We start from the raw sequence: 12,265 nt of genomic DNA on the forward strand, positions 1-12,265 counted from the left end.
TCCACGAAAAATTAATTTGAAATGTATTTTTTTATTAAAAAAGTAAGGGGGTGTAAGACTTTTGCCGATGAGTTTAGATAATTTGTGCGCAGTTAAGCATACATTTTGAATAAAAGCATTAAGAATCGTTATGCTATCCATGTATTCTATCTAATATCTACATTAACCGGTACGAAAAACGGGCACCTGTAATTTAAAGATTAATATATTTTGTATTAACAGGCCGATTTTGATGATTTTTTAAGCAATTTATAGATAAATTATTTGACTTTTTAGTATCTCTTACTAAATTAATATTGAAAGTTTCCGTCTGTCAATTATAGGAGGGAAAACAAAATTTTGATATTTTGGTGATAGTTTGAAACACCCTGTGGAATATGTTAACAAAATAAGAAATTTAAAATTTATTTTATCATCTAGGTACGTCTTTTCTGGATAGTCTGTTCTTTTCACTCATCTCAATAGCTTTATTTTTATTGGAGATATTTGTTTTGAATAAGACGGCAATAGTCTAAGAACTGGCTACATAAAAAACCTTAACATCTTTACATGGCGAATTTTTCTTGTGAAGTACCCTTTTGTGTTGCCACTATGAAAAGTCATGTCTACCAACGCGATCTCGGGGCTTAAAGCGGGGGCGGCCAATCGAAAGGGTGAAATTTTGACACTAAAAATGTTATAAGGTACACGAGTTATAATTACCAAATAGCTTTTATTTCTTATTAAGAAACGTGAAAAATTGTTGGCAGACATTTTTCTCGTGGCCAAAATGCCGGCAGACAACACGAAAGAGGCATGGCATTTTTTCCGGAGGCAACAATTTTTAAAAAAAATTATGGCATACATGCATGCCGATTGGTAGAATGTCATATTTATATAATTTAAAAGCCGTATACACAAGGGCAGACAAAAAGATCGTGGCTAAATCAGCGACATACAGTAATCGAAAAAATTGGCCAAGAAAAATCGGCCATGTAACGATAAGGTTTTTTTATGTATCCAGCTCACCGTCTATAACGATTTATAGCAATTTTAGCATTGAAAGCATGCATTTTTTGGTTCTTATCAACACACGTACAGAATAGTTTGTATTGTTTTGGTAATGTTCCTGTCATTGAAAAGTTATATTATCATTGTTTATTGACGTTTACTCAAGTAGAGATGGTTTTAAGTTCGAAAGTATCGGGTATTGCTGCTTTAATTGATCACGGTAGAGATCAATTTGGACTTAAAACCTTATCTGCTATTGTAACTGAATGAATGTATTCTACATTATGTTTTTTACACTATTTAAATAAAATTGGCCCTGATGAGCCGAATTTAAGCCAACGATGTTAAAAATGTCAAAAGTTCGTACTGTGAAACAACCCTTTTGCCTTTGGCGACATAAACAAGGAATTCACACTGACAGCTCCAGCACTTTGCCCAGCTATAGTTACCCTGCCAGGGTCACCTCCAAAACGCTTTATGTTCGTTTGAACCCATTTTAGCACAGCAAGTTGGTCTTTAACTGCCCAATTACCAGGGCATTCTAAATCTTCTGTACTCAGATAACCTTCAAAGGTAAAATGTTAGTCGTACGATATAATAATTATAATTTTTTTAATTTTATTACCAAAAATAGATATTCTGAAATGAGGAAGTACAACAATAAGATCATTTTCCATGAAGAAATCTGCACCATAACGATCTTTTACTGGTCCGCCACCAAGGAAAGCTCCTCCATAATAAAATACTAATACTGGAAGTAGATTTCTTGGATTCGATTCTTTGGGATCCTAAAGCGTTACATCAAGTACGTATGCAAATAAGAATTTAACATTTCGACAGATTTTTAATGGAAAACTAATATATTATGCTTCAAAAATTTTGAAGCATAGTTTTGAAATTCAAGAAGAAAAAATCTGTCGGATTGTGATTATATACCCTTGGCGTATAAACATTTAAATATAAGCAATCTTCTTCTCCTTGGGGTTTAAACTCCATCTTTACCATAGCACTTATATTTACGCCAGCACAAAATGGGCCTTCGACTGTAGCATCCAATATTCCAGTCCATTTTTCGGGAGGCTGCGGTTCCTAAATTAAAGTATTAACAAGTTAATAATTATAAACTGAATATAAATAAATATATACAGTACGTCACCGGTTTGTCTTTACAAGAGGAAAAACATTTTTACTATTTTTGACATTTTAATGCATTCTTCATATAAAAAATTTCTTGTTCTAAAATGGTTAATCCCGTTTATACATTTCCAGATTTCCATACTGTTTTATAGAAAATTAAAAAAAACATGAAAATATTGTTGGATTTTTATAAGCTCTAAAAATCATAAGCGGTTTCTATGGTAATATCATTTCGATGTCATTCTTTGATAGATAGTTATTATTAATTTTGATTAACGTCATATTTTCTACCATTGTTAAAGTATCACCTTTTCCGATAAAGATTATCCTCCTTTCTGTAGCACTGAACTAAATAAAATTTATGGTTCCTTAACATTTTAAAACAGCAAAAAACATTATGTTAATTATAATCAATGACGTTAATTCTATCAATAACAATTTGTCAAAAAATTAAATGGAAATGATATTACCATAGAAATACCCTTTGATTTTTATGACTAAAATTCAACAGAATTTTAATGTTTTTTATTAATTTTCTCTAAAACGGTATGGAAATTTGGAAAACTATAAACGGGATTAAACCATTTTAGAACAAGCAAAAATTTTCCAAAAAAAAAGCAAGAATGCATTTTTCTCAAACTGGCAATAATAATAAAATAATAGTTAGGGGAGACTCGGGCAGGAAGGGTCAAATGATACAGCTCTATACCAGAAGATATGAGAGCTAAATGATGCCTTAATATCGCTAGAGATAAAGCATGGTTTCTTTTTCCAAATTGTCATATTAATTTTTATAAAAACCGATTTGTTAATATCCTAATTAGAGCAAAATCAACAAGTGCTTTTGACCCTTTTTGCCCTACCCCCCCGGGCAAAAAGGATATAGCAATCGGGCAAAATGAATCAAGTCTAAAGCCAAACGAATATTGAAGCTAATAAGTTTTTAAAAATGTATTATATTTATTTATAAATGAAAAAAAAAACTTTAAAGAACTGCATTACAAAATAAAACGATTTTTTTTCAGTAGAACACAAGTAAAAGTTTTAAAAACTAATTATTTTTATGTTTCTTTTTTCTGTACAAAAAAAGGATTTCAACTTGTAATAAAGTTACAAATATCTGCGGGACGAAACAACTTGCTGTCGACAGTTGTCGCAAATAAACACTCCCGTTTTATAGTCAGTGCACAGCGCGTGTGCCCACAGTTGATACAAGTTGCACTGAATCCATTTTTCGTCGCTTACAAAGTTTCCGAAGGTGTCACCACATAGTAAGCAGGGTATATAGTTTTCTTCTGGAGAGAATATTTCTTTGGGTCGTTTTGGATTTTTAAAAGCTGGCGGTTTAACTGCCTGTTTTTTCTGGCTGTTTTGCGTTTGGAGTCGAATTTCTTCCTTAACAGGGGTTGAGGTAAGTATTTCGGACTTCTGGGTTTTTCTTTTTGTGCCTTTTTTTCGATTTTGACATTTTGGAAGTGTCCGTAAATCCGAAACTCGAATTTTTTTATCCTTATGAGCTTCGTCTGAATTTTCCTTTGTGGTGTTACGGAATGTTGACGGTCTATTTTCATCTTCAAATGACACATTTGAATCATTAACGTTAATGTTCGGCGCGAAAGAAGAAATTGAAGAGTTATCGTGATCATATTTAACAGATCCAGAAGTTGAAGCTTTATTGTCAGCGTTTTCGTCAGGGTTTAAATCCGTGATATTTTTAGAGGTCAAAGGGGAAGAATAATCCTGAATACCTTCAAAAGGTTTAGAGGGGGCAGCTATTTTTTCTACACTCTGATTGGGATTACTTGGCAGATTGTTAATAGTAAATGTTAAGTCATTTTCTAAACTTGTATTTTGCTCCTCGATTTCTGTTACTTGAGAGGGCAAGAAATCTAAATCGGTGAAAACATTTATGTCACCATCTATTATGCCAGTTTTCCGGAAACCATTAATGGCGTTAGCCGGTGTGGCAGCCTTTAAATACGCCTCAGAAAATATTTCGCCGATGTCAAAAAAAGTTACGTGTTGAGATGGATGAGTTTTTTGCCATTTATCTATGGCATATTGAAAATATTTACTAAATGGACCGTAAACCGACACATCGAAGGGCTGTAATTTGTGTGTGCTGTGTGGTGGCACAGTTAACAGAACAACGTTATTTTCATGAGCATAATCTAAAACTGTAATAGCTCGATGGGAGGAGTGGTTATCCAATATTAACAAACACTTGTTATCAGCTGAAGGTCTCACGCTTTTTATAAAAAAACGAAGCCATTCGAGAAAAGCTTCGGTGCTAATCCAGCCGGAGTCTGTTACTAAATCAATTGTTCCTGGGGGGCAACCATTTAGATAACGCGGATTCCTCTTCTTTCTTGGGAACACAAGTGCTGGCGGAATGAATTTGCCCGTTGCAGAGCAACGAAACAGTGAAGTAATAAGTGTCCCACGCTCCGACGATGAAATGCTTCCTACTTGCTTTTTTCCGGCCAATGAAATTACTTTTGGCGGCTTCTTTGGTGATGTTTGAATACCCGTTTCGTCTACGTTGTAGATGTTATCCAAGTTGATTTTATATCTGTCTATAGCAGCTTTTAAATTTTGAAAAAATAACTGGACCTAAGGTCTATTAAATCCACGGGCTCTTGCTATTCTTGTGGGTTCAGGCTGTCGAAGACTTAATTCTGGATGGCCCCGCATAAAATTTTGGTACCATTGTTCTCCTGCCGTATTATTTCGAAATAGATGAACTATATTATTTTTCTCTGAATATTGATATGCAATTTTACACATATCTCTTTTGGTTAATCCATAAAAACGGTTATCCAGCTCTTTTATATATTCAACAAATTCGGCTTCTTCTTCTATGGAAAAAACTGGTTTGAATCTGCCCAATATCTTCTTTATTTTATTACTTTTTACATGTCTTTGCAGCGTTGAAAATGTTACTTTGAATTGTAACGATGCTGTCGAATTGATGTTCCGATTTTTACAGCCCCAAAAGCCCGTGCTATATTTTCTTCCGTTCAACTGTTCGCTCTATCCGATTTCCTTTTGTACATGTATACCATCTAGAAGAACAAAAGGCAACTCTGAACATCTGTATCGATAAATTTAAATGTAGACTTTATTAACAATTGCCCGGAACGATTTATCGTTCCGGGCAAAAAGGGTCTAACCCCTCTTGCCCGACCCCTCTTGCCCGAAATGACAACAGCGGATAAATCATACTCTCTATAAAATAAATATAAACTTGGGCCAAGCAATTTGAGGTTAGGTCTTACCTTAAAGTGCCGTGATTATAAATCTATGCGTAGAATCTTCAGAAAACGCAATATGGCAGAGCAGTCACCAATATAAAATTCTCGTTTCTACTATTTGACAAGGCTTAAAACACTTTTCATCAAATAAATATAAAGTCGTTTACAATGCGGTACTCCACCGTTTGGCATCAACAAAGGAAACTAAAAACGATTACCGGAAACCATTGTTGCCAGATTTCATGGTATTTCTAATCGTAAATATTTTCGTGATCCTTTTTGCCCAGTATATCCTTTTTGCCCGAGTCTACCCTAATCGTTATTGTGATTGTAACATTATTCGTAGGTATATGTTTGATATTTAGAGAAAGAATAGTAGATCTTAATATTTTCTTAACTTTGTAAAGAGTGTTATCGTGTGTTTGGTTAAGTATAAGGATCCAAAGAATTCATAGCAATGCTTTATTTGAATTTACAATTTAATCTGTTTATTTATTAGTCAAAGAATGCCTAGCAAAGTTGAACAAATTAGACTAAGAAAATAACTAACTCCTACTCAGTTGATACCAAGGGATAGAAGGCAATGAAAAGGCAAACGATCTATCTTAAAAAGGAGCGAACGCTCCATTAACTGGACCAGAGCTGTTCTGTTTCCCAAGTGGAAACTAACTTAAAGAGGAACTCAAGAATTTGGAAGACTCCATACGTAACCTGGAATGGGAATTCTCCAACGGTCTAAGACACTCGAAGAAATTTCTCAGAACTTACGACCGAGAAAAATCAAAGATTTTCCTAGATTTAAGTAAGAACAATTTGTGGATTGTCACGGGGTTTTTAACAAGATACTGCCTCCTCAATGAACATCTCAGTAGATTGAAGCTAGGAGACAACGGCGAATGCAAAATATTTGGGGAAAATGGAGAAACAAATTTATGATTATCAGCAAACTAAATATGTATTGAAAATATCAGGTTACAAATAGAAGATCAAACTATAGAAAAGGTAAGAAGATTTAAGTACTTGGGTTGCTGGCTGAATGATAAATGGGATCCTGATGAAGAAATCAAACATAGAATTGAAATAGGCAGAAACACTTTTTTCAAAATGAAAACTCTACTTTGCAACCGAGACATGAATCTGACTACTCGATGGCGAGCTACCAAATGCTATGTATTGTCTATATTGATATACGGAGTCGAGGGATGGACGTTGAAGGTACGGACTATGTCACGCTTGGATTCATTTGAGATGTGGTTGTACCGACGAATGTTGAAAATATCCTGGACCGAACGAACAACAAATCTCGAAGTATTAGAAAGAATGTGTAACAACCAAGAACTATTGACTACAATAAAACGACAGAAAGCAGCACATTTTGGTCATATTTTTAGAAATAACAAATATAGTTTCCTACAGCTGATCGTTGAGGGAAAGATTGAAGGACGACGAGGCATTGGGCGTAAACGGTTCTCCTGGTTGCGGAATTTACGCCAGTAGTTTAATATAGGAGAGGCTAGTGCAATTATCCGTTTGGCTCAAGACAGGGAGGAATGCCAATTGATGGTCGCCAACCTCCGATGAGGAGAAGGCACATGAAGAAGAAGAAGGAGAAACACCAAAACACCTCATGGCTGAGTGAGCCGAGATAATAACCATTCGTGCCATAAACATGATACCACTGATATCGCAGATGGAGAACTACCCTCTGTAAAACTGTCTCAGATACTGACTTTTGTGAAAGCCCTAAGACTGTACGATGAGTTATAAATAAAAAAAGGGGATTTAAAATATCTGTAAGATCGCGGTGATAAATCCCCCGTACATTCTACAAATTGACAGTCAAATAATAATTATTTTGAAATGACACTAAAAAGAGAGAGGAACCATTAAAATTTACATACCCTGAATCTGAGATCATTTATGGGTGGTTTGGCGTAAGGCACACCAACATAGCTATAAAAGGTCTTATTAGATATCGTGGTTTCTTCTTGCCCTTGGATGATACCATCTTGTAACGTAAGCTGAAGGTCGTTGTTCTATAAAAATATAAATAAATCATTTTTTTGTTTGTAGTAAATTTATTTATTATTTAAGTGATTTTTTATTTTTATCAGTATCTACAATATTTAAAGACTAAAGAATGCCAAACAGGTCCAAGACCCAATATTATAATTAATCAACACAATTTTATAATACTTAATTACTAAACCTTAACTTCTATAAAAGGAAAAATACTTAATGTCCATATTGCAACTACTTGAGGCCTGATACATTATTTGTGAGGGCTGATACATTTTTTATTTAATTTTTGTCACTCCAGAAATAAATTACTTTTTTTAAAATAAAAATTAATGGTCAGTTTTTATGTCAATTTATAATAAATGAAATGTAAGGCTTTTTCCGATACAAATTATGAAATTATCCTCAATTGTCATATGAAAAGCCACTATGATACCTTTTTTTATAGATCGTGAGGTAAAATCATTAATGGGAGGAGTCTTAAATAAGGTGGCTCTTTTTAGGGTAATATACACACAACAAAACTTATATGGAGCTTGCACTCTTTTATTTTGACTAAATATCTTGCAAGGATAAAAATTGGTATACAACTTTAAGATAAGGCTTTTTGTTGTAAATAAACATGGTAATAAAGAATAAACTTCTGCTGCGATTTATTTTCTTGACTTTTGTGTTCAGTAGTAAAATCACGATTGTCCGGTAATCTTCATTCAAGCCAAAAAAAATTAAAAAATGCTATTATGGATTAACACATGTATACAGGGGAAGAATTATTGTTCTCACCGAACATGGAATGTTCCAGAGAGACGTAGCAGAGATAGTAGGCGTTACAGGGTGTTGTATCGAAAGCATATGCAAGGTACCTGGAATTAAGAACATACAAGTATTGGCCCAGACAAAGTCGTCAAGAGTCACAACTGAACAACAGACCGCTTTGTGTGCTATATTATAGAATAAATTCCAATGTTTCTTATCCAGAGCTACAAAAACAACTTCTGGCAGCTACAAGTGTGAACGTTTCATTTGAAAAATATAAAGAAAAAGACTTCGTGCACGAGAGTTTTACAGTAGGAGAGAGTTATGGATCCCACAGTTATCTCGGCAAAAATAAAAATTGACTAAATTGATGCCTTCAACATCAAAACTGGACAACTGATTTTTTTTTTTTTTGTTTTTTTTTTCGGATGAGACCAGAATTATTATACAAGATCAAAATAACCATCGAATTAAGGTTCTCAGAGGTCCAGGAAGACGAGCGAGCCTTCAGGCTGCCAAATGTACCAAGATATAAAGGAGGAACTGTAATGTTCCGGGGAGGTATTATACTGGGAGCAAAAAACTCCATTGTTACCCCTTCAACAAATTTTAACGAGTCGGAGATATGTTGATTTGGTGCTAGACCCAATCGTTAGTCTTTGGAGAGCTGCAATTGGAGATTATTTTAACTTCTTGTCCATATCAGCAGAGTGACTAGAGAATGTCTTGAAACGGAAGCTGTCAGAATTTTGGACTCGCCTTCATATTTACCAGATCTAAACCCTATCGAACACTTATGGGACTAGCTCAAAAGAAGGGTTAGAGCTCGTCGAAACAAGGAAATCTCGCACAGCTTATTGATGCAGCATTAGCAGAATGGGAAAACATACCCCAAGACAACGTGGATATAATTCATCGCAAATTTTCCCACCGTATAGTTTATTAATTCCTCTTTTTACCATGGTTACGGCACTAAAAGGGATGCAAAAACAGAAAAAACCCGGTGGCTTTCAAAATATATATATATATTTTTTTTAATTTTCAAACTTGAATAACTCGGGTATTTTGAACTTATTTGAAAAACGGCAAAGAGAAGATCTGTTTCTTTTATCGAGATTTGTAGATCTCTGAAAATATTTGCACTTATTTGTAACTTAACCTGTATGAGTGTAAAGGTAGAAAGAGTACAAATCTCTTTACTATAATATACAGGATGAGCAAAATAAAACAAAATCAAAAAAAATATTTTTAGGGGTATGCTCTTCCTGGGCCTCAGAACACACGTCTAAACATTTGCGCGAAGAAAAAATTGGTAGATTTTTTGAAAAGAATTTTAAATTAAAAAATTTAAATTTTAGTTAAAAGAAAACATAGACAGATTAAAATTAGATTCAAGTTGTTCACAACATTTAAACAAAAAAAAAAAAAAAAAACTTTTCAAAAATAAAATATCGAGGAGTTATTTTGGATTAATTTAAAAAAAACAGTAATGAGAAAACTTTCTTTTTATCGAAGGATCTACTAGCGCTAAAAATATTTTTAATTTAAAGGAGCTCACCCTGTTCTGTACTCTAATATAAATTTTCTAAATAATATACAGTGTGTGTCACAGTTGACTCCCAAGAGGAAAAAACTTTTTATTCGTGGGTTTATGAAAAAAGTTATTCTTCATAAAAACTCTTTGCGAGCTTAAACAGCCAAAAAGCAGGCATATTATTTTTTTACAAATGTATATACCGAGAGGTATTAAAAAGTTAAAAAATATGGAAAACGTTAAGAACAAAGTACTTGTATATGTAAAATACGATGTATTAATAAAAGTTCTAGGGATTGAAAAACTACACCACGTCCAAATTTTATCTCGCTACCTAAATGTACAGGGATTGTTGGGTTACGCTCTCCACTTATAAAAATACCATTCTCTATTAACTTAACTTTTCTTGAATAAGTCTTAAATCCTTGTTTACCATAATTTTCATTTACTTCCCATACAAATTAGCCAATGGAGGCTTTAAAATAAAACTCGTGCACGATTAATTGATATTAAACTTCTTTTTTAAAACGAATGAAGAAATAAAAAGCATTATTGAAGCAAATAATAGATAATAAAAGGCAGGTTATTAATTTAAAAAAAAACATAACCAAAAGTTTTTTAATAATAATTCTTTTTCAATGTCACATTGTTTAGTTTATGACAGTAAAAAAGTCAAAATGCTAATGTTAGAACAAAAAGTGTTTATTCTTCAATGTTACGGCTTAGAAGAAAATATTTCATACTCGTACGTAACAAAAATGGTTAGTGAGAAATGGCCAAATCTTATCATTGACCACAAAACAGTAAAATCCGTTGTTTCCAAATTTAGAACAACAAGGGCGTTTTGAATGTTAAAATAAAAAAAACTCTATGAAGAGAGAAGAAAATGCTGTGGCAGCTATCGCGCTGAATTCTGTTCGACGTTTCCCCAAAACATCGCTAAGAATCAGAGCATCCCAAATTGGGAACGTTAGTAAATCATATTTACAAATAATTTTCAAGGCTAATAAGGTCGGGGCCAAGGATATATAGAATAAGGATATTCGACTGGCCCAAAAAAAACGTGCCGTATTTTGTCGAGGAAGACGATTTCGTCACGACCAATGAGCGTCGAGTATTTGAAATTGAAAACATATAAATTGACGGCAACCTATGTTTTTTGATTCATTTCAACAGCATGTGATGAGATTTATTATGGTATTAGTCAAAATCAAACGTTTTTTGAATAAAATAATTTATTATAAAGTTATTTCCTAGAGATTTGGTTTGGCCTTCTATATTCTGTTATTTGTCTACTAATAAATAATATCTTATTTGTATTTCGATGTGGAAATCCGCAATTTTTGTATCTGAAGCCGCAAAGAAATTTCGCTCTATAGTGAGAAAAATGTTATATATTTTTAGACGCGTAGAATTACAAAATTTCTTATTTCAGAATGTTCTAAATGTGAGTGCTTAATGTCAAAAGAGGTAAAATATATACTTGAAATATTGGTATATTATTTCAAGTTATACCCTTTGCCCTTTGGAAGTAAACAAATATTGAAGAAAGTGTTGTGCCTTCACAGAATTTAAATTGGCATTAGGAATAGATTTCCTTGATTTAGTAATGATATTGCTCATAGAAATTGATAATATACTATTTTATATTCACTCGTTCAAGTGCTGATCTATTTTTAAATTGAATATTTATGTAAATGTATGTAACACGATATAAATAAATTGCTTTGAAATTAAAATTTCAAATTTTTTTTTTTTTTTTTTTTATTGTTATTTTATTCAAATATATATTGAAATTAATATAGAGCAAAGTTCATAAATATTATTCTTAATAACAAGAATTGAGATTTGGGGATAAGTTTGAAAAACCATGTCAGAAGAGTAGGATTAAAGACAAAGTATTAAGGTAACATATATTTGCATAAAGTTTTAATAACACTGACAATTTTATTTGTTTATGTTTATTAATTAAAAATTTAGTTGCAATTTATTTCATATTCTAATATTTTTGAAAGAATTTACTTATATACATACCTGAATATTATACTGCTTTTTTATTTGAAGTGTGCCGACTGTGCTGTTATTTTTATACTAGTAATATTGTATACATGAGTATTACATATTGCATATGTATAGTTATAGTATATCAGTAGTATAGATACTTACTTTCTTTCTATGCGTATTTATATCCTTTATAATGGTCTTTCTAGAACATATAATACTACTTTTTTAAGAGAAGGCAGTTTTTTAATAATCTATTGTTAATTCCCCTAATTCTGTGTCCACTGGTTCTGCTATACAACAATTATATATTTTTTATCATTACTGATTTTAAAGTTTCTTTTCAAAAGGGTGACCATATATATTTTTTTCAGAGTAATTGGCCTGTTCCTGAACAATATTGAATATAAATATTCAAAAATATGATTGATAACTGCATATCCTACTAAGTAGATCAGCCACCAAAATCCCATTAAGTAGTTAAAATTATGTTTTACTTGTATAATTTTCTTGCTATTTGTCCACCATTATTGTGACTTAGAATTAAATAATTCAAAGAATTTGAGTACCAAAG

General features: G+C 32.5%; 1 protein-coding gene across 1 annotated transcript in view; it reads right to left on the reverse strand.

Annotated features, from left to right (window-relative positions):
• LOC115878767 (esterase FE4-like) overlaps positions 1-12,265 on the reverse strand; it is a 29,135-nt gene that overhangs the window by 14,062 nt on the left and 2,808 nt on the right. The window contains exons 2-5 of the mRNA XM_030895358.1: positions 7,283-7,417; positions 1,927-2,079; positions 1,616-1,778; positions 1,358-1,555 (exon numbers count right to left, since the gene is read on the reverse strand). Coding sequence (XP_030751218.1) covers positions 1,358-1,555; positions 1,616-1,778; positions 1,927-2,079; positions 7,283-7,417 — 649 coding nt within the window. The remainder of the gene's footprint in view (positions 1-1,357; positions 1,556-1,615; positions 1,779-1,926; positions 2,080-7,282; positions 7,418-12,265) is intronic.

Source organism: Sitophilus oryzae, unplaced genomic scaffold (assembly GCF_002938485.1).
Source record: "Sitophilus oryzae breed Bouriz unplaced genomic scaffold, Soryzae_2.0 scaffold_1522_pilon_pilon, whole genome shotgun sequence".
In the NCBI taxonomy this organism is placed as follows: domain Eukaryota; kingdom Metazoa; phylum Arthropoda; class Insecta; order Coleoptera; family Curculionidae; genus Sitophilus; species Sitophilus oryzae.